A 24,765-nucleotide genomic window follows, 5' to 3' on the forward strand; every position below is an offset into this window, starting at 1 on the left:
TTTTCATATGTCACTTGGCCTTCCTTATGTCTTCTTTCGACAAGTATCTATTTAGGTCCGTTGCCCATTTTTTGATTGGGTTGTTTATGCAATTTGATATGTATGCTATTTTGTTGTATTGACAACAAGCTTCAAAACTTCATATGTCAAATTTTCTGAAGGTGTTAACATCTTAGATATTTTTATGTTTAAAAATGTTGAATTTCGTGCCAAAAAAAACATTTGCGGGAAGTTTTAATTCATTACTTTATTTTGAATAAAAGTACTGCTGAAAGTTATCGTATTCTTCAGGAAGCTTGTGGTGAACATGCTTCATTTCAAGATACGTGTGCACACTGGTTTAAACGCTCTAAAAGTGATGATTTTGATGTGAAAGACAAAGAATGTCCAGGTCAGTTTGAACCACACTTTGATCGTAAAAACGAACAGAATGGTCCAGAAGACACAGCAAAGTAATTTTGTTTCATGATAACACACCATCACACACTTCAAAACCAGTTAAAGACACATTAAAAGATCTTGCCCGGGAAGTATTAATCAACCTGTTGTATTCACCAGACCTTGCTCCTTCAGATGACCACTTGTTCCAATCGATGGCACGCACTTTCTGAGCAGCACTTCAAAATGTGCGAAGAAGTGAAAAATTGAGTCTCTGAATGGTTTGCCGCAAAACGAGAAAAGTTCTATTGGGACAATACCCACAAATTACCTGAAAGATGGGGGAAATGTGTAGCTAGCGATGGACATTAACTTTGAATAAAGCACTTTTGATGTTTCTCTTGAAATTATTGTGTTTTCTTTGATCAAAACATCCGAATTACTAACCGGTACACATAGTATATGAGTTTGATAATCAGCTTATCAGTTTCAAAATTTTTTTATTGAGACTGCTAAATCTATAGCTTAATTTGAGGAAAATTAATATCCTTCCAGTATTGAGGTTTCAAATTTATGAACACAATATATCACTCTATTTTGGTCTTCTGTATTTTCTATTCCTAGTGATGTTTAGTTTTCAATGTGGATGTCCTATACATCTTTTGTTATGATTTATTCCTAAGTATTTGATATTTCTTGTTAATATTATTAAGAGTACTTAAATTTTTTTTCTACTTGTTGTAATACAAGGAACTACAACTGATTTTTGCATATTGATATTTTATCCTGAAAATCTTTTAAATTCATTTATTGGTTCTAATAGTTTGTAGATTCTTTTGGATTTTCTGTCTACCCAACCATATAATCTGTGAAAAGTGATCATTTATTTTCTAATCTTTATGTCTTTAATTTATTTTTGAAAATTTATTTTTCTTGCCTTATTGCACTGGTCAGGACCTTCAGTACAATACTGAATATAAGTAGTGATAGTAAGTATCCTTATCTTGTTTTTCTTCTCTCTCTCTGTCTTTGGATACTCTTTTTTTTTTTTTTTTTTTTTTTTTTTTTTTTTACAAACTCCTATATTCCTAGTTTACTAAGTGTGATTATTTTGAATGGATGTTTAATTTTTAAAAGTACTTTTCTGTATAATTTGAGATGTTCAAAGGACTTTTTTCTCCCTATAGTTGTTATTGTGATGAAATGTACTGATTGGTTTTTGAATGTTATACAAGTCTTGCTTTCCTGGAAAAAAAAAACTTTATTTGATTCTGATACATTATCTTCATTTTTGGTGGTTTCAGTTTGCCTTTTTTTTTTTTTTTTAAGAATTTTGCATTTCAGATATTATTTTCCTTTCTTGTAAAGATTTGAAATGAGCAAGCCAGATATTATTTTCCTTTCTTGTAAAGATTTGGCAGGTTATTCTGGCCTCACTAAGAGAATTAGGAAGTATTTCCTTTTTATCTATTCTCTGGAAATGTTTGTGCAAGATTCGTGTCAGTTATTAAATTTTTGGAAGAATTTACAGGTGAAGGCATCTAGTTTAGTAGATTCAAGTTCTTTAATAAATATTTGACTAGTCAGGCTTTCTAACTTCTATTCGCTGAAATACAGTAGCTTCTAATGGTGCAGGAAAATTGCACTGAAACGAAGGGCTTAACACAACAGACATCTCAAAAATTCTGTAGATCAGAAATTGAGAAGCATCTCAGTTGGGTTGTTAGACCCAGGGTCTCTCTTGAGGCTCAAACAAGATGTTGACTGGAGCAGCAGACATCTCAGGGCTTGACCGGGACTGGAGGGTCATCTTGCAAGCTCATCCAGTGATTATTGGCTGGTGGTCTCAGTGCCTTGTTGGGTGTTGACAGGAGTTGACAGGAGGCCTCAGTTCCCCATCAGGAGGGTCTCTTCCTCGGGTAACGTAGCAGGTGGTTTTCCCAGAGCAGGTGATCCAAGACAGAGAGCAAACAGGAAGCCACGGTGCTTTTTATGACCTGTGGTTTGAAGTTGCAAATACTACTTGAAGAAAACATGGCCAGAGTTTTGTTCAGTAACATCAGTTACTCTAACGTCCTATTGGGTAAACATGGTTCAATGAAACATTGCTTTCCGGCAGAACCTTTTATCGTGCACTTTAGTAACCATACCTTCACCCAAAGCACTGCTGTAAGGAAGGATATTTTAGATGTATATTGAGAGTTTAGAAGAGCAAGAGGCTTTTTGTGAGCATTTTTTAAAAATCAAAGGCCATATTATGAAGGCACCTGTATATTCCCAATTCTGCTCTTCAGGCACCCAGCTCAGTCTGCTCTAAATTCCATTCACTTTGTCATTGGCTTCAGGAAGGGATTTGGTAAAGTCAGTCCTTCACAGATGACTAGAGCTGGTATGTGATCACCTGTACTCCACATTCCTTATTAGGGACACTTTTATTTTAACGAAGACAGACTTTTCAGCAAAAGGAAAAAAAAATCTCAATTAGGAGAAATTCAAGATTCAGTGAGCAGGTGGGTTAGATATATTTTAGGTCAGAGTTATAAGCTGGAGTTAGTTCCTTTGGAGAAGTTATGAAATCATAACATAGAGACTAAACTCCGTTTTTATTTATTTATTTTTAAGTTTTTAAAATATTTTATTGATTTTGTACAGAGAGGAAGGGAGAGAGATCGAGAGTTAGAAACATCGATGAGAGAGTCATCGATCAGCTGCCTCCTGCACACCCCCCACTGGGGATATGCCCGCAACCAATGTACATGCCCTTGACCGGAATCGAACCTGGGACCCTTCAGTCCCCAAGCCAATGCTCTATCCATTGAGCCGAACCGGTTTCGGCTAAACTCCATTTTTAAAGGCCTGTTTATGAGCGTATGCACGTGTACACTAATCAGTGATTGCTGGTCTTTCTCTATAGCCCACATTCAACCAAGACTTGGCAGTGATGGTGTCTTATGGCGAGGTTTTCACTTAGAGGTTTGCTACAATCCTCAGTCTCATTACTAAACCCCAATCCCTGTCCTCAATCCCACTAATGAATTTTACAAATAGAGTAAAGCAATTCATTATCACAAACTTCAAATAAGCCCCGTAAGACAGACTCTCCTTGGGACTGAAGAGCAAACAAGACCTCAGAGGTTCATTAAAAGTGGACTTTTCTCTAAGAACCTCTGAGGGCTCTTTGTCTGGATGATGTAACACCAAGGAAAGATGCTCAGAGCTGATGCCAATTGCCAGGGAAGCTGCATTTCAGCTATGAGAACACTCCCCCCTCCTTTTTTCCGTTTTATTTTTACTTTTTATTGAGGTAAAAGTCACGTGACATTTTAAAAATTCATCATTGAAAGCATTTTCAGGCGTAGATGCAATGCTCCTCATACATCCACAGTGCTGTGCAACCCTCAGTGTTTCCCAAACTTTTGACATATGTGTACCCCTTCTATAATTTTCGTAACGCTGAGCACCCTTCGTACTCATGAGAAAGTAGAATTAGGCGCAGCTAAGCACGGTGCAGTGCGTATCCCTACCAAACTCTTCCTGTACCCCTGGGGGTACGTGTACCACACTTTGGGAAACACTGAGTCCCAGAACATCCCATCATCTCAAAGGGAAGGCCAGGCCAGAAGCTGTCACTCCTTATTCCCTCCTGCCTCTAGCCCCTGGGACCCACTAATCTGTTTTCTCTATTGTCATTTCCTACAAACAGAATCATACACTATGTGGCCTTTTGTGTCTGGCTTCTTTCATGCAGCATAATATTTTCCAGGTTTGTCTGTGTTGTGGCAGTACTTTATTGCCTTTTCAGGCTGAATGGCATTGGATTGTATGGATGTATTACGTTTTATTTATCCATGCATCAGTTGATGGGCATTTGCATTGCTCCCACTTAGGAGCAGTTATAAACAGTGTTGCCGGAAGGTTAGTCAGAGGTGATAGCCTCCGGTCTTCTCAGGTCTTTTCTGAGCCTGTGCACACCGTCTGGGTGTGGTCCTTGGGCTCTCAGGAATGTGTGAGAGCTTATTTCTCCAAGCGTCTCATTCCCTAGTCTTTCCTCCCAAACGTTTTGGTTCACCTATTATTGCCCCAACTGTTGCCCCTTGCCCCAGAGGGCAGTGACAAATGCATTCACCTTTAAACATTTTCTAAAATGGGCCCCCCCCCCCGCCACCCGCCCCCCCAAGCTGCCTCAGCCCTGGGAGAGGTCCAGGTTGGCAAAACCGAGGCAATCCCTTTGAGCGGGTCCTCCAGAGAGCCACCAGACGGGACAAAACACACAACCACAATTCCTGGAGAGCAGGATCTGTTACCAGGAATGCAGGCTGTTGTTTTCAAGGCCAGCAGCACCCAGCTGGGAGCAGGAGACACATCCAGAACAAGTTCAAAAGCCACAGAGCTCTGACTGAGGCTTAACTTTCCCCCTTGTGCTCCCCTGGGTTGTGGCAAGCTTTTAATTAGTATCCAGAGTTCCATTTTGAATGTTTTTGCCAGTTTATTTATTGCTTTTCGGGATAGAAGGACACTTGGGAATTTCCTCCTCTGCCATTTTTGCTGACGTCCCCTGTAATTCTCAGAAATACCCCAGTTGGTGGTAAATTATACGGTTCCACTAAGTATTCAGAGAATAAACTTTGGGATCGGTCTGATCTTAATGCAAATCCTGGCTCTGCCACTTCCTAGGTGGATGGTCCATTTTTTTTTTAACCTCTCTATGATCTTTAAAGCCTTTATCGTGAAATGGAGGTAATAAACACAACTCAATGAGTTATAGTTATGAATAAAGGGTGCCATGTCTGGCACTGTCATTTAAGGTAGAAGGATTATTGTGCCACGTGGATTTCTCTCTTTCCTGCTGCAATCTGAAGCCTAGAGGAAAGTGGTTAGGGCAGGTATTTTTGGAAGGGAGGGGCTCATATGGAACCATGTATTTAAAAATGCAACACACCAAAGCAAGTTATAAATGTATGTTTATATGTATGTTTTTATGTCCCAGTTCAGAGAAAAAGGCATACGTATCCATACAAAAATATCTGGAAGGATAGATACCAAGTAATTAAGAATGGTAATCACTAGCTAGAGGAAATACGGTGTTTTTAGTATCTCATTTTTTTCTTCATGCACATAAATTGCTTTTGAAATTTTATTTATTTATTTACTTTAAATAAATGTTTATTGATATCAGAGAGGAAGGGAGAGGGAGAGAGATAGAAACATTGATAAGAGAGAAACGTCATCGATTGGCTGCCTCCTGCACGCCCCACACTGGGGGGGGATCAAGCCCGCAACATGAGCATGTGTCCTGATCGAGAATCAAAATTTTTAAGTATCTAATACAGTGTTGTTAACCATCGGCCAAAAAGGGAGAGAGACCTTGTGAAGTTTAGGCTGAGTGTACTTCCCGGAGGAGAGGTGTGAGAGAATGCTCCACGCGTCCGTATTTCTTCTGCACCAGTGGTATGAAAACGGAATAAGAAGCTAATGAAATATGTTCTCTCACAGTCTTTCTTTTTAGGGAAACACTACATCACACCCATGATAAGGTGTGTGTGTTGGGGGAGGGGAGGGGGGGATGAGAAAACTGGAATAAAATTTGTTTTGTTTGTTTTTGCTGCAAAAAGCTTTATTGTTTCCATTCGGTGCAGTGCACCGGAGAGGGCTTCAGGGGGGTTAAAAGAATGGCTAGTAGTTTCAGGGAGAGGCTCAGGCAAAAGGCAGGCACCAGGGGACGCAGAGGGGCCCCTCAAAGGCCTCTGGGCTCCACAGGCTCCTGGTCGTGCTGTGGGGGGTGAGGGGTGGGGTGGGGGGTGGAGAGACTTTCGAAGAGACACTCGCCCAGCCCAGCCCGGGGCGGCCGCCTGCGGAGGGGAGTCAGGTGCTGCCCACCTTCTTGATGCGCTTCCCCTGCTCACCCCGGAAGTGGTTCTCCCGGAAGTCACAGAGCGGAGGGTGCGCGGGCGGACCCCGGGCCTGCAGCTCCACAGGGGCCTGGCTCAGGCTCCCCTCCACGGCCACCCCGCTCACCCTGGGAGGCCTCAGCGCGTCCTGGGAGGGAATGTGGCCGCCTCGCTGGCTTTGCATGTTTAAGAAGCTCAGGGCCCTCCAGCCTCTTCTCCACCAACTCCCTCTCCAGAGCCACATCTTCGCGACGGAAACGGGAGCCCAAAGAGAGGTAGGTGTGGGGCCCGCAGAGGCAGGCTGGCCAGGGGTTGAATGATTCTGATGAATCTGGGAGCTCATGGCTGTTCGGCAATAGGAGTTAAGGTAGAAAATAAACAAACAAACAAATAAATAAATAAACAGTGTTGGCTGGCCTCAGAGGTGAGGCTGGCTGAGGTGGTTCTGAAGGCGGTGACTGGAAAGGAGGTTGGAGGGTGGTCGGAGGCTGGAAGATGGAAGAAGGGGCATCCCCGTGTCTGTTCCGTCGAAACACTGTGGAAGCAAGAGACAGGCCTGGGGACCGCCGAGGCCACTGCCCATCCCAGTGTGTTTTATGTCTCTTTATCTGCCTCGCTTTTCTCAGAGCACGATGGCTCTGAGCTACGTAGCCTGTAGCTAATCCTTTGCTTCTAACGGCTGCAAAGCCTCCACTGCCGTTTACCTGTTGATTTGCCCAGTGATGGGTGTAAAGACATGACTTCTTGCCGAAACCGGTTTGGCTCAATGGATAGAGCGTCGGCCTGTGGACTGAAGGGTTCCAGGTTCAATTCCGGTCAAGGGCATGTACCTTGGTTGCAGGCACATCCCCAGTAGGGGTGTGTGCAAAAGGCAGCTGATCAATGATTCTCTCTCATCGATGTTTGTAACTCTCTATCCCTCTCTCTTCCTCTCTGTAAAAAGTCAATAAAATATATATATATATTTTTTTAATTAAAAAGTAGGGAAAAGTGATTGTTCCCATTGTGGTTGGGCATTCGGAAGGCTTCTCACTGGCGTTTGTAACAACTTACCGTATTTTTCAAAATGAAGAAGAATGACTTTTGAATCAAAACATTTTTCTCTGCAGGGTCCTCTGTAGGGCTGCCTTTACCTCCTTATTCCTCAAGCTGTAGATGAGGGGGTTCAGCATGGGGATCACCGTGGTGTAGAACACGGAGGCCACACTCTCCTGGGCCAGGGAACTGGCGGTGGAGGGTTTTAGGTACATGAACGCCGTGGACCCGTAGAACATCCCCACAGCCGCGAGGTGGGAGCTGCAGGTGCTGAAGGCCCTGGACCTGCCCTTCGCGGTGCTGATGCGGAGGATGCTGGCGAAGATGAAGGCGTAGGAAAAGAGGACCATCACGCTGGTGACGATGATGTTGAATCCGGCTAGGAAGAAGACCACCACCTCCACAACGTAGGTGCTCGAGCAGGAGAGCTTCATGAGGGGGAGGATGTCACAGAAGTAATGGCTGACGAGGACCTCACAGTAGGGCAGCCTTAGCATGAGGCCGGTCTCTGTGGTTGAGCCAAGGAGCCCCATGGCGTAGACCACAGCCACCAGCAGGGAGCAGACGTGATGGGACATGACGATGTGGTAGAGCAAAGGCCTGCAGATGGCCACGTAGCGGTCGTAGGCCATCACGGTCAGCATGTAGCACTCGGCGATGACAAACACCAGGAAGAAGTAGAGCTGTGACATGCACCCCGCGTAGGAGATGCTGTTGTTCGTGGACACGAAGTGCACCAGCATTTTGGGGGTGATGACGGAGGAGTAGCAGAGGTCCACGAGCGACAGGTTGCTGAGGAAGTAGTACATGGGGGTGTGGAGCTGAGCATTCAGGCGGATCAGCGCTATCATGCCCAGGTTCCCCAGCATGGTGACGGAGTAAATGCCCAGGAAGAGGAGGAAGAGGGGGAGCTGGAGCTCCGGCCGATTGGTCAAGCCCCGGAGAATGAACTCTGTCACCACCATGGAGTGATTTTCCGTGGCCATTTTCCTTTGTTTGGGAGCCCTGTGGGGAGGAGAGAGAGCTTGTGAGAGGCTGCATCTGGGACTCCCTGGTGAAGCTAGTGGTCAGCATATGGAGCAGCTAATAATCCTGGGCCCTTCCTTCCTTCCCTCCTTCCTTCCTTCCTTCCTTCCTTCCTTCCTTCCTTCCTTCCTTTCTTCCTTTCTCTTCCTTCCTTCCTTCCTTCCTTCCTTCCTTCCTTCCTTCCTTCCTCTTCCTTCCTTTTCCTTCCTTCCTTCCCTCCCTCCCTTCCTTCCTTCCTTCCTTCCTTCCTTCCTTCCTTCCTTCCTTCCTTCCTTCTTCCCTTCCTTCCCCTTCCTTCCCTCCCTTCCTTCCTTCCTTCCTTCCTTCCTTCCTTCCTTTCTTCCTTCCTTCCTTCCTTCCTTCCTTCCTTCCTTCCTTCCTTCTATATTTTTATTGATTTCATGAAGGAAGGGAGAGGGAGAGATAGAAACATCAATCGTGATGTTTCTGATTGGCCACCTCCTGCATTTCCCACCCTGGGGATTGAGCCTGCAACCCAGTCATGTACCCTGACCAAGAACTGAACCCTGACCTCCTGGTTCACCACAGGTTGACGCTCAGCCACTGAGCCACACCACCTGGGCGTGGGCTCTTTCTTGGTGCATCCTTCCCTCATCTGCTGTTCGCTGGGAAGGAAGACCAGATCCTGGGTGTTTCAAAGATCAAAGAGATGAGAGGAAAAAGGGACCAAGAGCTGGATTGTTTAACACTTTTATGTTTCTCAAAATACCCTACCCTTTACCTCTTTGCACACAATATGCCACAATTGCCTAATCCTCACAGCTTCCAGCTACATGGTAAGCATGTGGCTTGAGAGCTGCAGTTTGCTGACCACTGCCCTAGAGCATTGCTTCTGAAAGTGTGGTCCTAGGACCAGCCTCCTCAGCGTCACCTGTACGTTAGAGAGGCAGACTCTCAGGCCTCACCGCATACCTGCCAAGTCAGGGACTTGGGGGATGGGGCCCAGCAATCTGGGCATAACGTTCCCTCCAGGCAATGCCAGTGCATGATAAAGTTCGAGAACCTCTGCCCTGTAGGTAACAAGCGGTGTATTTCATATTTTATAGTTGGTGATGCGTTTTGCTTAAAAAATGAAATGTCACTGTCATCTATGCAATTCTTAGATATTTACTGAATGTGAATGTATGGATGCCTATCTCAAATGGAGGCACTGACAGGGCAACCGTGTCCCTGAGCATAAATCCATTTGTATCTGAAAGATAAAGAAGTTAGTGGTCGCATTTCTCAGAGTGGGCATGAAACTAATATCAGATAAAGCCCATTTAGAAACTATATTTTTAATCTTCACCCAAGGATATTTTCCCATTGATTTTTAGAGAGAGTGAAAAAGAGAAGGGAAGACAGAGAGAAATTTTGATGTGAGAGAAACACATCAATTGGTTGCCTCGTGCATGAGCCCCAAACAGGGCCTGCCCAGGGAGGAGTCTGCAACCGAGATCTGTGCCCTTGACTGGAATCGAACCCATGACACTTTGGTCCACCCGCTGACGCTCTACCCACTGAGCCAAACCAGTTAGGGCTAGAATATTTTTTGCAAGTATTCAGTTGCTATAAAAACGTGAGTTATCATTGGGTATCTAGAATTTGTTCTTTACTAAACTTTAGCCCATAAGACTGGTTGTCAACACTGACTGTATATTATAACTACCTGACGCATTTAAAAAGGAGGGAATGATATCTGCGTTCCACCAACAGAGGCTCTGTTTGATTGATCTGTGGTGCAGCCTGGGCCTTGGCACAACAGCCATCATTATTATTATTACCGTCATCATTACCATTATTATTTCCAGATCATAATGTTAAACCATGGCCCCATTACCTACCTACTAGCAAAGGACTCCAATTATAGACATGAACCTAAAAAGCATGGATCATCATTGCTGGATATAATACCTATAGAGAGACATACTGTCCCTGCGATGTATTTCTTAAGCAAAAACCCATAAACTGCCCAGCCAGTGTGACTCAGTGGTTGAGCATCAACCTATGAACCAGGAGGTCACAGTTCGATTCCTGGTCAGGGCATATGGTAGGGTTGGGGGCTTGATCCCCAGTGTGGGGTGTGCAGGAGGCAGCCAATCAATGATTCTCTCTCATCGTTGATGTTTCTGTCTCTCTCTCCCTCTCCCTTCTTCTTTGAAATCAATAAAAATATGGGTTTTGTTTTTTTTAAAAAAAGAAAGAAAACCACAAACTCTATTTTAATGATTCCTTATATAATTATTAACTTTTCTATAATGCTTTTCAAAGGTCCATCTTATTAACTCCTCCTAATATTTGGGCTATGAGGAGAAGGTGTTCAGAGTCAGATTTCCCTTCCCGTTTTCCTATTGAGAAGACTGAGTGCCAGACTCCATTGCTGGGACTTGGGGCTCAGACGGCTCTCTCTTGGTCATTAGCTTCTTTTCTTGGCCCTACTGTGTAGCCTTCCATATCTGCACACCAGCAGCTCTAAGAAATGTTGTAGTTAAACATGCTTGACACTTGATGCCTTGGGTTGTGCATGGCATAGAAAAAAGAGGAATGCTATTTTTCATCCGCTAGGAAAATGAAGTCTAAAAGAGGCAGAACTGGGCCTAACACCCAGAACTTCTCACCCCCAGTCTGTGTTGTTTTGCTGTAACTTATTTCTGTGTAGAAATGTATTATCATTTTGTAATTTATTGAGCTTTGGGAGGTAGAGGAAAGATTGTATTGCTGGTTTCAGGTAAGAAAATTACCCAGGTAGTATATGTTCATTGTAGAAAAATAGATGTTCAAATAGGAAAAAATAAAATACCACTTTCCTGCTCCTTAGAGACTTATCGCTGGTAATGACTACCCTTCTCGATTTTTTCAGTGCATATATGCATTTACATGTGTATAGGTATATATGTATTTTTGAAAACATTTTAGCCTGGTTTTTAATGTAGCACTTTAAAAGACACTGTCTCATTTGGATCCTATATTAATAGCGCCAACACTAACTGTACTTATTTTTTCCTAGGTGTAGGAATCTTTAAATCCTTAGGATTTAAGAGAATAAAACCTGCATTGCATTTTAAACTTTATTTGTTACATTATTCGTGGTGAGGTATTTAAGAAGCAATTTAACTTCATGATAACTACAACCAGAGGTAGCTAAGATTATTTGAATATTATTTCTATTTATTACAAAAACAAAAACAAATTTCCTCTAGATAAAATAGATTAAAAATTCTTATATATATCCCCTTCTACTCTTAAAACAATCCGAAAGATAGAAAATCCACCTTCAATATTCCATCACCAGAATTCAAAGTGCTTTACAAAGCAGAGCAGATGGAAAATACAAGACAGAATTGTTTTCATTTTTTACTCCCATAGTCATCTAATGGTATAAATAGAAAAATATGACCCACATATCTGATATGAGCTATTACAATTATTACCTCTAGTTTTAGTAGACCAGCAGAGGCTCAGAACTGCTGTTGATGAGAACACACAAAGAGAAAACACTTAGAGATGAAGGAAACCACATGGTGGAAATATCACACATTTAAAAACAGGAGTTCATGAAATATATATATTCCCCCCCATAAAATTGCTTTAAATCTGTAAATACCTGTGCCAATGAAGACTAGAAGTCTCCTGGAAATTTTAGAGGATGCTTTGGTTTCAATAATCAGGAAATAAACGTCAGAAAAATGAGAGAACCATACAGATTTATTTCTAGACGTACATTTACTCAAAGGGGCTATTGCAGTTGTAAAAAAAAAAAGGGGGGGGGCTGAGGATGGGAGACCTGGGTGTACGTTTATATGTCCCGCAGAGCCTCTCATGGGATGCAGCCACTTCAGAGACTGGAGTCCTTGCTAAAGGAACAATTAAGTCTTGATTTACATCTCTGCTGTGAAGCACGTTTTGTTTCCCAGGTGTGGTAATTTTCCTTTGATAGAGTCATCTTGCAGCTTGGGAGATTTAGAATCTAATGCTAGCATTCAAAGATTTTACGAACAATCCAACCATCAACCATCATCACCATCACCATCACCATAATCACCATCATTACCATCACTATCATCATCACCATCATCACCATCACTACCATCACCACCACCACTACCACCACCACCACTACCAAAACCAACTCAGTCATTACCATCAACATCATCATCAGTTAATATCATTATGATTAGTTTTTATTACACATAATTAACTAGGCTTAAAGGGGCTTTAAGCAAATTCAAATATTTTACTAAAACCAACCATACGATTTTAGCCAAGCAATGTGAATTTATAAGGAACATTAAATTGTCACCCTGGCGTTATACCTACACTCTGACACTATAGAATGGCAGAAGGTTGAGAGACACAAGAAAATCCTATATAATAAAAGGTTAATATGCAAATTGACCGAACTGTGGACCGACTGGTCTCTATGACGTGCACTGACCATCAGGGGGCAGACGCTCAATGCAGGAGCTGCCCCCTGGTGGTCAGTGCACTCCCACAGGAGAGGTGCCACTCAGCCAGAAGCCCTGAGCTGGCTAACAGTTGGCGAGCACAGCAGTGGTGGCAGGAGCCTCTCCCACCTCTGCACCAGTGCTAAGGATGTCCAACTGACGGCTTAGGCCCTAAGCCGTCAGTTGGACATCCCCCGAGGGCTCCTGAATTGTGAGAGAGCACAGGCTGGGCTGAGGGACAACACCCCCCAAGGGCACAAATTTCGTGCACGGGCCTCTAGTAGACGTATAAGAACTCTTCATACATATATCCTCATTCATAAGAGAAATATGTTCATAAGAAAATGCATTTTTCAAAAATACATTCAGAAAAAAACAAAACAAAAGAAAAAATACATTCAGTAACATTATTCATGAAAATATTGCTAATGAAGATTTTTATTGAACTGTTTTGAAATAAGTAGATTCACATGCAGTTGTAAGATATAATATAGAGAGATCCTCTGCACCTTTTGTACAGTTTCCCAAGGGATGGCATTTTGCAAAATTATACTACAACCTTACACTCAGGATAGTGCAAATTGCCACAATCCACTGATCTTACTCAGGTTTCCCCAGTTTTGCCAATACTCATTTGTATATGTATGTAATTGATGCAATTTGATTGCATGCATAGGTTCATGTATGCACACAGCTCAAATAAAAACACATTGCTTTCATTTTATAATATTTAAAACTAGAGGCCCAGTGCACAAAACTCGTGAATGGGAGAGAGGGGGTCCCCTCAGCCCAACCTGCACCCTCTCTAATCTGGGATCCCTTGGGGGATGTCTGACTGCCGGTTGTCAGAGATCAGGCTGAAACAGGAAGTTGGACATCCCTCTCACAATCCAGGACCACTGGCTCCTAACTGCTCACCAGCTTTCCTGCCTGATGACCCCTAACTGCTCCCCACCCACCCCCCGCCAGCCTGATCACTCCTAACTGCCTCTGCCTGCCAGCCTGATTGCCCCTAACTGCCCTCTTTCACCAGCCTGGTCACTCCTTAGTGCCACCCCTGCTGGTCTGGTTGCCCCCAACTGCCCTCCTGCTGGCCTGGTTGCCCCTCACTGCCCCCCTCTGCTGGCCTGGTCACCCCTTACTGATCCCCTCTGCTGACCTGGTCACCCCTCATTGACCCCCTGTCTGCCTGGTTGCCCCATGCAGCCTGCTGTCAGTCATTTGGTCATCCCTCGCTAACCCCCCTCCTGGCCTGGTTGCCCCACACAGCCTGCTGGTCAGTCGTTTGGTTGTCCCTCCCTAAACCCTCCCGACCTGGTTGCCCCTTGCAGTCTGCTATTCGGTTGTTACTATGAGGGCATTGTGACCAATATGCATATTACCCTTTTATTAGTATAGATAATGTTTTAGTTTTTTATTATCCTCCAAAGGTCACCAGTGACCAGTTTTGTTTTGTTTTTTAGTATATTTATACTCTCACTAATTTAAACATATTTTATGGTTTCGCTCTACTGCAATTTTTATTGTTTTGTTGCCAAACTTTATTCTTTGGCCTGCAGAATTCTGTTTTCCTCCTGTCTTTTTGACAATGCTATATTAGTCTCTAATTGCTTTCTTGCTATCTGATATGACAAGATGTTCCAAGCTCATCTCATGTTTCATTCTTCAGGCCAGGAAATAACCATTTCCTCCAGAAACTTGGTTTCTTTTAGAGGTAAAATGGTGTTTCAAGGTCAAAAGTTAGGTACCAGAGAGCCTCATTTTTGGAATAATGTGAGTTTTTGTGTTTCTCTGGTGAAGAGTGATGAACAACTTACTAAAGTCTATGCTAGTGCTTTTGATGGACTCTGAAACATATATGTAAGGCATTGTAAACATGTTTAAGTATCAGATTTACATTATATATAATGAAATAAAAATATACACTAGATCTGAGCTAGAAATAACTAAAGCAAAGAAACTATGAAGCAGAGATTCAGGGTTCGTGCCAAAATGAACATAGTCAGAAACATTTCTTTCTCTACTGCTTCCTGCTTGTGTTAAGGCAAGCCATCAGTGAACTTGATCTAGGAGAAGCCATAGGTGAAATGCACTTGAAGCACAGTTTTCATGGCAATGGTCTCTGAAGTGATATCAGCTCCACAGAAGTTTACCTGGTATTGCATCATACAGGCAAGAATCCCCCACGGCTCCCAGAGAAAAGTAAACTTTTAATGAACCCCCGAGGTCTTCTTTGCCGTTGCATTCCTAAGAGAGTTTATGATAGTTCGTTGTTTTTCTCCATTTCTAACTTTACGTGTAGTGGGATTAAGCTTAGGCGTGGGGATTCATTAAAGTCACTGGAGGACACAGCAAAATCGTAAGTGTAAATCTACAAATTAAGCACAATTATCATGGAGCATTAGCTAAACGCGACCCACAGAGGTGGATAAGCAAGCAGACATGGATTGATGTGGGCACACACATAAGCACAGAGATAGGTATAGTGACTGTAGTTGGACTTGACAAGAAGCTGGGTTTCTGCATTTGTGGAATGACTTCATAAACTTCTCATGAGATGCCCTGATTAAAAACAAACAAACAAACAAACAAACAAAACACACACACACACACACACACACACACAAAAAAAACAAGCACATAGCTTAATCCCTTGTTCACTGAAGCTTGAGTTTCTCCAAACAGAGATCCCTCCTGCCTTTGGCTAACAACATCATCAATGCTGTGTGAATATATTTGGAGTAAAGGTAGCTACACACCAGCTCAATTAGTCCCTGTACAAAGGAGTTTGTCAGATCCCGTCCTGAGAGCTGATTTGGAAATTAAGGGGGGTGTGACCGTCACCGTGTGACTTCTGATTTTCTAAGAAAGTTCAGAAAGGTCCTTGGCTTCTCCTGAGCCAGTGCTTATGGCGAAGACATTCACTGAGGCCCAGGACAATAATAATGCATTGCCTGGGAGGAGTGGTATGTACACTTGTGGGTCCATTAGAGTAGTTGATGTTAACAGCACAGCTCTGACCATACTCTCTCAAGACTTTCCTTAAATTGCCTAATTTACTACCCTATTTAAACATACAACTCACAACCCACACCCCTTTCTTTGTTTTTTTATAGCTCCTATTATTTTCTAAAATATTGCATAAGTTATTCATGCTATTGTCTGTCTTTCCCCCTACTAGAGTAAAAGCTCGACAAAGGCAGGGGACTTTGTTTTGTGTAGTACGGTTTCTAAAACAGTGCCAAACATAGTTTCTCACTTAATATTTATTTGGTGAATCAATGAATGTCACTCTGTTATTCAAAGACAAAGAGAGAATCTTAAAAGCAACAAGAGAAAAGCAGTTAGTTACCTACAAGAGAGCTCCCATAAGACTGTCAGCTGATTTCTCAGCAGAAACATTTCTGGCCAGAAAGGATTGGCACAAAATATTCAAAGTAATAAAAAGCAAGGACGTACAAATGTGATAGTAGGCAGTTAGTTGGATATTAACCTTCATTGTGTGACTTCTGATTTTCTAATGAGGAGCGAACCAATCAGAAGCCTTATTAAGCTTTATAGTCTCTCCAGCGAGTCCACCCCACTAAGTAGACTAGTGCAGAGGAAGTCCTTTCACTTGTGCATGTGGGGTAGAAGCCAAAATGGTGACCATAAATGGGATGAGAGAAACCTGGGAAAATCTGGGGAAAGAGATTGTATGGCTTGAAAGAAAGCCTACTCTCTTCTCCCAGGCCCAAGGAAATAGAAGGAAGCTTAACAAAGGTCCCAGTCTCTTTTTTGGTACCTACGTAAGCCAGAGAACAGCTGGAAGCAGAGACTGAGCTGGACTGCTGAAGCCTTGGGTGCCAGGGTAATGGCATAGCAACTCTGGGCACTGACCCTTTTGGTCCTAGTGAGTACAGATGCAAAATTGCATCCCTGGAAGCTGGACTTCTTCCATAGCGAGACTGAGCTGAACCACTTGGTCGTGGATGAGGCACTGGGCATGGCATACCTGGTGGTAGTGAACGCAGTCTCCCAGCTGAGTGCCAGGAAGTGCCTTGTCCAATGTGGCAGCCTTTGTGGGGACATCTGTGCCCTGTGTGCTCTTCCTTCTCTTGGACTGCACTTTTGTTTTCTTTTCTCCTAAACTCTAAGGGTCTCCATGAAACTTACAATCAGAGAAGCAATGGGCTTTAAGGACTCTCCTTGTTGCCTCTATAATATATTTCCCTGAGTTTAGGCAGCCCAATCTGGGCACACTCATGCTGCTGTGATCTTGCCTCTTCTATCCTAAGGCCTTCCTTTGTTTTGCTCTAATAAATCTTACCACTTGTGCTCAAAATCTTCTTAAATGAATGTACATGAAATTAATTTCCTGTGACACCATGGGAAAACCTATTTATTCCAGTAACACAACCAAGATTATTATACCCAGCAAAATTACCCGTTAGATTAAAAAGACAGATAAAAAGCTTCCTGGACAAGAAAATGCTAAAGGAGTTTATCATCACAAAACTAGTAGTTCAAGAAATGTTAAAGGTTCTTCTTAAAAAAGAAAAAAAAGATCAAGTATATGAATAATAAAATGGCAATAAATACATATCTATAAACAACTTATAAATTGAACAGTTTAAAAAATATATTTTATTGATTTTGTACAGAGAGGAAGGGAGAGAGATAGAGAGTTAGAAACATCGATCAGCTGCCTCTTGCACACCCCCTACTGGGAATAGGCCCTTGACCGGAATCGAACCGAGACCTTTCAGTCGCCAAGCCAACGCTCTATCCATTGAGCCAAACCGGTTTCAGCTAAATTGAACAATTTAAAATCACCTGTTGGTGAATTCGCTTTCATGAACTGATTTTTTTTTTTTTTTTCAGGGAAATGGCCTGACTCCTTTAGTTAGAATCAATTTGACTTTATTACTGTGATTGAGCAGTGGGAAACTGTATCATTTATTAAGGAGGGGATATAGAAGAAAGGTAGTGATATTATTTTTTTTAATATGTAGAATTCTAGTTGTCTGTTGGGTGTTTAGATGTGGATTGAAATGCAGATTTAGAAGTCACCAAAAGGAGATAATTCAAGACATGGAAGGGAACAAAATCTTTCAGGGCTCATTGAAGCTGTTTCACATGAAGGTCTACCAGCTGCTGTCTCATCTCTCTGCTCAGGTTTGTGTTTCTTCTTAAAGCTGGGAATGCTGTATGTAGGGATGAGTTTGGTACCATATTCATGCAACTTTGATAATCTACCAGAAGACTAAGACCTAATGCACAGTTATGAGACATATATGCTGACTTTTATTATATGTAAATCTCCACATGCCTGTGATGTGCCATGTGTTATATATGGTTTCAGTTAGAAATAAAGAAGGAAGTCATTTTCCAAAGATTCCAGTTTTGGGAAGGTGACAGTACTGCACAAACCGAAAGACAAAGAGCTGTTTTCATTCCGTATTGTAACAAGGCGCCAGGTAACATGGCTTTAGAGGAGTCCTGTGAAGATGCATTTGGGAATGAGGTTGCCATGGAAACTGTCTCTGATGTCACAAAATCCCCCTAGAGCTTTTAGAGGACCCCCAATTTTGTCTTTGCACTTGGATCTCAAGAAGAGCTTACAATAGGTCCTCAGGTTACATTGGAGATCCATTCCTATGGTGTAACATAACATGATTTTTGCCATAAGTCAGGACCCACTACATAAGCACCTATGTCACTCAAATGGAGCACATACACAGCAGTAATGAAGTGAATCAGTAAAAACAAAATTAAAAGAAAGATAACTCCTGACCTTTACTTGTGGTAAATAAAAGAAAACATGAAGCACATATGTATATACATTGAAATGACAGAATTTTTTTTTTAATAAACTAGAGGCCTGGTGCATGGAATTCATGCATTGGGGGTAGAGGGGGTGTCCCTCAGCCCAGCCTGCACCCTCCCCATAGGCTGTCAGACATCCACCTCACAATCCAGGATTGCTGGTTCCCAACCACTCACCTGCCTGCCCGATTGATTGCCCCTAGCCACTTCTGCCTAACAGCCTGATCACCCCCTAACCATTCCCCTGCCAGCCTGATGGATGCCTAACTACTCCCCTGCCAGCCTGGTTGCCCATAACTGTCCTCTCCTGTAGGCCTCATCACCCCCAACTTCCCTCTTCCACTGGCCCAGTAACCCCTAACTGCCTTCCCTTGCCAGCCTGGTGGTCCCCAATTGTCCTCCCCTACAGATCTGGTCACCCTTAGCTGCCCTGCTGGCCTGGTTACCCCTAACTGCCCTCCTCTGCCAGCCTGGTCACCCTCAACTTCCCTCCTCTGCCAGTCATCTTGTGGCAGCCATCTTGTGTCCACATGGGGGCAGCCATCTTTGACCACATGGTGGTGGCCATCTTGTGTGTTGGAGTGATAGTCAATTTACATATCACTCTTTTATTAAATAGGATGGGAGATGATGACATAACCACGAAACAATATATGTTGATTCTGATGTAACCCGAGGACTGTCTGTATTTTAAGGAATTATTTTTTTCCTTTTTTTTCAGTGGGATTGACAAGAGGGATTGGGGTCCATGAGAGTTACTCTGGGTAGTGGACAATTCTCCATGAAAACAGAGTAAATAGACAGATGAGGCACCATCACTGCTGAGTCTTATCAGGGGGTGAGCAAGTCCTCGCTGCTACACCTGCACACGCTCAGAAACACACACAGGCTTGTGTGCAGTGGTTTTAGTTGGACTTGCCTGGAGGAAGATGGATTCTGCCTTTGTGGTTTGATTTCCTCTCTTCCCCAAGAGGACTTGTGCCATTAACATAGGATGGAACCTATATAATCCACTGGCTATAAAATCTGTCATCCTTGCCCAACCAGTGTGGCTGTGGGGTTGAGTGTTGACCCATGCACCAAGAGGTCAGCAGTTCAATTTCCAGCAGTTCGATTCCCACCAGTCAGGACACATGCCCCGTTACTGGCTCAATCCCAAGCAGGAGCTGTGCAGGAGGTAGCTGATTGATGTTGATGTTTCTCTCATCAGTGTTTCTATATCTCTCTTCCTCTCCCTTCCTCTCTAAGTTCAATAAATACAAATATATTTTTTTAAATCTTTCATCCTAAACTCTGGGGAGGGAGGGCATGTATGGGAGGGAGTGGGCAATGGTATATGTACAAAGATAATAATTTAATAAAAAAAAATCTTTCATCCTGAATTTGTTAAAAAAACAAAAAAACACACAAAACCATGGTAAGGGGTGTAGACTGCAAGCTGCCACACTAAACTGTATTGGTCCCTATAAAAGTGAAGTTCTCTCTTAGATAATTTGACAGTGTGTGCGGGTCACAGTAGCCAGAACTGTTGTCTGGAGACAAAATTGGGTGCAGTCGGTAACATACATGAAGTGCCTATGTTTGCTTAAGAAACCTTGCAAGGCCCCTGGCCCCCAGGAAGGTTAAAATTGGACAGACCAGAATTTGGCTCAAGATTCTGGAACCTACAAGCTCTGTGTGTCCCTCATTTTTAAAGGGGAGATTGGTAGGCCAAACCCATATGGCTGTTGTGAGGAAGAAACACAGTAAAATTATCTATGCGTTGCTTTGAGACCTTTGCATGAGGGTGCCAGGTCAGACACACAGTATATAGTAAGTGCTCAATCAAGCACAAGAATTATTTTGACCAAGAGCTCTGCTCTTAATTGTACTTGGAAAGATGTAACCTGAATGACAGGTTAGGCCATTAAAAGCCCCAGCAAGCATTATTAAGGGCCTAAAAAACACTCCTTCTTCCTTGGGGAGCAGTGATCCTGAGGGAGCCTCTGTAACTAGGTCACTGCGGGCTTGGCTCCAGAATAAGACGCTCAATCCCCAGTTAACTAACAGCGTTATCCAAGGTGCAGCCTCTTCCCTTGAAGCTGGACAGAAGGCTCAGAACCAAACCAGGTCAGGATTGTGTTCTGCAGCTCCGGAGGCGAACCAAAGCCACCTGGAGGTTTTGATTTTTAAAGGAGGGAAGCAGAAGCAGAGCGGTCTGAGCTCTGAATTGTCACCTCCTTTGCACCAGGGCCATCTGAGTCTCCAGGAGAGAAATGGGTGGGAGCCAGCGCAGTGCAGCACTGTGACTCCAGGCAGAAGGAGGGGAGTGCCTGCCTGGCCAGGTGAGTCCTGGAGCAGAGAGGTTAACCTCCAACCCCGGGAGCCACTTAGAAGGACTGGGACTTGTGCAAGGAGCTTCCTGGTAAGCCCAATGTCTTCATCTGTTAGAGAGGTTTAATCAGAGCGCCCCAGAGCATTAAAACAGTGCCACTGGCAGAGTTATGGTGTGGTCAGTGTTCCTTGGGTTTAATTAATCACTTTACCATACTACTCCAGTATTATTTTCGCACAATATTCCACAGCCATCCCAGCTAAAGAGGAGGCAACACGACCTCATCTTTCTGTTCTGATGAGCACTGACTGAAGGTGGACAGTCTAGGCAGGGCCAACTGGCTTCAGCCTCTCTACAGCACCTGAGAGAAGGACTTACAGAGCTTGAGTGAGGGCTTTAGAGGGAAGGAAGCAGGAGAAGAGGGCAGGCAGCAGGGTCATCCCAGCAGGACTGGGTGGACTTTCTCCTCAGTTGGATTCACCCTTATCTGGGAGGCAGATTTCACCCACAGTTACTAGCATGGTTCAAGGCACTTTGGGATTATAAAGACAGAGATACAGGTATAAGAAAATGCCATCTTCTTTCAAGTTCAAATACTATTCGAATACTGTTCTCAAGAATGGGGTTCTTCCCCTCTCTTTCTCTAAGCAATTCCTTTCCTTTTCCTTCCCAGACCCTCCCAGAGGAGAATGGCTGCAGAGAACGCCTCCTTGGTGACAGAGTTTATTCTCTCGGGCTTGACAGACCGGCCAGGACTCCAGCTCCCCCTCTTCTTTCTGTTCCTAGGTTTCTACTTGGTCACTGTGGTGGGGAACCTGGGCATGATCACATTGATTGGGCTGAACTCTCACCTTCATATCCCCATGTATTTCTTCCTCTTCAACTTGTCCTTCATAGATTTGAGTTTCTCCACTACCGTCACCCCTAAGATGCTGAGGACTTTTGTCTCAAAGAGGAACATCATCTCCTATGCAGGGTGTGTGACTCAGTTCTTCTTCTTCTGCTTCTTTGTGTTTTCGGAATCCTTCATCCTCTCAGCCATGGCCTATGACCGCTATGTTGCCATCTGCAAGCCGCTGTTGTACACGGTCACCATGTCTCCGCAGATGTGCCTGTCTCTTCTGCTGGGTGTCTATGGGATGGGGACTTGGGGGGCTGTCTCTCATATAGGACATATAATGTTTCTGACCTTTTGTGCTGACAACCTTATCAATCATTATATGTGTGACATCATTCCATTCCTGGAGCTGGCCTGCAACAGCTCTTACGTAAATTTGCTGGTGGTCTTTTTTATCGTGGCGGTTGGCATTGGGCTGCCTATTGTTACCATTTTTATCTCCTATGGCTTCATTCTCTCCAGCATTCTCCACATTAGCTCCATGGAAGGCAGGTCCAAAGCCTTCAGCACCTGCAGCTCTCACATCATGGCAGTTTCTCTTTTCTTTGGGTCGGGAGCTTTCATGTACCTCAAACCACCTTCTGTTCTACCCCTGGGCCAGGGCAAAGTGTCCTCTCTGTTCTACACCATCGTGGTGCCCATGTTGAACCCACTGATCTACAGCCTGAGGAACAAGGATGTCAAATTGGCCCTGAAGAAATCCTTAGACAGAATCACTTTCGTTTGGAAAAGAAAAACTAGGGATTGAGAAAACAGATGAGGAATTTTTAATTTTACTTCTATTTTTACTCTCAATAAGGAAATCAAGTTTCATATTTTTAGTTCTATATATAAAGGAAATGTTAACTGTCCCAAATGGATTTATTCTCTCTCGTTCTTATCCCCTAAAACTTCCCTCTTTATTTTATGAAAATAGTTTCTGCAATTATAGAGTATCCAATATTGAATGGGGCTTCAGAATCATTGAATTTTATATACTACATCACAATTTTATATACTACATACTACTTCAGAAGTATTTGCAGGTTGTCCAGGAATATAAAGCTTTCTGGTGGCAGAGGTGGAACTGATATCCCAGCTTGAATCCCAAGCCAATTTGTTTTCCCTTATGTCATGTGTTCTTGCCCCATCTCTTTCTTGGAAGATTTCATTTCACACGTTAAGTTGACCTAGCACGTCCAAATTACCAACGTATTAACAGTAATCTCATGCTACTTTCACGAAGTAATTTTAATACAGCACATTTTGCAAGAGAGTGGGAAGTGAACACTTTTGTTGAGTTAGTCTTGGCAAGATGACAAGATCAGGGCCTGGCAAATTCTGTAGTGTGGAAGTGGGAAGAGCGTTAAGTTTCACAGGCAAGTATGGCCACCACTGGACTGGTGGGTGAAGTAGTGGGACATCGGTGAGTTGAGCTAGGGCTTCCAGGGGAGAGAAATTGAGTTTGATGGGGTATAAAGGTGCTTGGCCGAGGTGTCATATAAAGGCTGAATCAGAGTTCAGAGTCTCATTTCAAGGGCTATCTTGATTGTGGTCTAAGACAATTGGAAACTGCAATACCTAATCTGGTAGGGTCATGATGGTATTGAGCACCTGAAATATGGTCATCCAAATTGAGACATTCTGTAGGTGTGCAAAGTAGATGTAAAATACACACTGAATCTTGGGAGAATATGAAAAATAATATAAAATATCTCATGGATACCTTTTTACTTGGTTACATGTGGAAATGATAACATTTTGGATATATTATGTTAAATAAAATAGATAATTAAAATGAACTTATCTGTTTATTTCTTTTAAGGTATCTACTAGAAAGTTCAGAACTGTATATGTGGCTTGCACTCTGTTTCAATGGGTGACATCGGTCTGGAGGATGTCACAGCCCTTGGTGGCTGTGGGTACCAACCTGTTGCTTCTTAGGAGAGGCAATTGCTGTAGAATTTTCAGGGGTTGAAGAAGCCTTGATATTGTAATAATGAGGCATATGGGTAAGAGATGGTGACCTCATGATAAGTCATCAACCTGCCATATTAAGTAATAGAAAATGGAGCTTTATATTAAAAAAAAAAAAATCATTGTTTTTAGAGTATTTAGAGTAGGGGTGTCGAACTCAATCAGAGAAGGGGCCAAAATCTAAAATCCAGCCTAAATCGCGGGCCAAATGGTTTACTGAACAGTCATAAACTGTCATTGTGATGGAAACGCAGTGGAGTGCAGTGATGACAGTGTGGTGCAGGCCACATTGCAAGGCCTGGCGGGACGGATTTGGCCCGCGGGCCTCGTGTTTGACACATGTGATTTAGAGAATGAGAGGCCTGATGCACAAAATTCAGGCAAGAGTAGGCCTTCCTTCCCCTGGCTGAGGGCACTAGCTCTCCTCTGGCACCTGGGACCTGGGCTTCCCTCGCAGCCTCGGCTTCATCCAGAAGGTCGTCCGGAAGGATGTCTGGTCTGATTAGCATATTGCACTTTTTATTATTAGAGATAGTTTTTTCCTAAACTCAACTATTATTGGTAAAAGTTTCTTTAAGAAGCAATGGCAAATGAAGTGCTGGGAAATATTTTGATGGATGGACTTCTCCTTAGGAATATTCACTTCTGTTGGGAAATAGAGGAAGTTTGATTAACTGTTTAATTTTGCCCTTTGATTTTGCTTAATGTTGCCAAAAAGAAAAGAATAAGCATCTAAAGGGAGCATTGAAATGAGATTGAATAGATCCCTGAATTTTGGAAGCCTAAAGCCTGTGTTATTCACCTTTATTGTAGTATATATAAATAGATTTATTGTTTTATATTGCTGTGTAGTATTCCATTATATATAATTACTTAGCCTGTGAATAAAGTGAAATGCTTTCACTTTTTTTGCCTGTTATGAATACAGCGTTTGTAACTGGACAATACATGGATTCGTGCTTTCTGTCACTACTTGAATCAATTTAGCAGAGACAGAGTTGAATCATATATTGGCAT

The 24,765-nt window shown here is 43.0% G+C and overlaps 2 protein-coding genes and 1 long non-coding RNA gene across 3 annotated transcripts; 2 read left to right on the forward strand and 1 right to left on the reverse strand.

Annotated features, from left to right (window-relative positions):
• Nucleotides 1–156: 156 nt before the first annotated feature.
• Nucleotides 157–14,585, forward strand: LOC123652820. Its single transcript, XR_006742319.1, has 4 exons — nt 157–395; nt 4,747–4,751; nt 10,805–10,811; nt 14,575–14,585. It is a non-coding gene; the product is annotated as an uncharacterized LOC123652820 (long non-coding RNA).
• Nucleotides 7,355–8,290, reverse strand: LOC118725360 (olfactory receptor 8A1). Its single transcript, XM_036449071.1, has one exon. The coding sequence runs from the start codon at nt 8,285–8,287 to the stop codon at nt 7,355–7,357; it is 933 nt and encodes a 310-aa protein (XP_036304964.1). The 5' UTR covers nt 8,288–8,290.
• Nucleotides 14,586–21,574: 6,989 nt separating the features above from the next.
• Nucleotides 21,575–22,540, forward strand: LOC118725679 (olfactory receptor 8B12). Its single transcript, XM_036449707.2, has one exon. It carries the CDS (start codon nt 21,584–21,586, stop codon nt 22,538–22,540), a length of 957 nt encoding a protein of 318 aa, XP_036305600.1. The 5' UTR covers nt 21,575–21,583.
• Nucleotides 22,541–24,765: the final 2,225 nt, after the last annotated feature.

Source organism: Pipistrellus kuhlii, unplaced genomic scaffold, assembly GCF_014108245.1.
Source record: "Pipistrellus kuhlii isolate mPipKuh1 unplaced genomic scaffold, mPipKuh1.p scaffold_m20_p_20, whole genome shotgun sequence".
NCBI lineage: Eukaryota > Metazoa > Chordata > Mammalia > Chiroptera > Vespertilionidae > Pipistrellus > Pipistrellus kuhlii.

Coding starts and splice junctions, on each gene's coding strand:
- LOC118725679 (XM_036449707.2), top strand. CDS start 21,584: ATGGCTGCAGAGAACGCCTCCTTGGTGACAGAGTTTATTCTCTCGGGC.
- LOC118725360 (XM_036449071.1), bottom strand. CDS start 8,287: ATGGCCACGGAAAATCACTCCATGGTGGTGACAGAGTTCATTCTCCGG.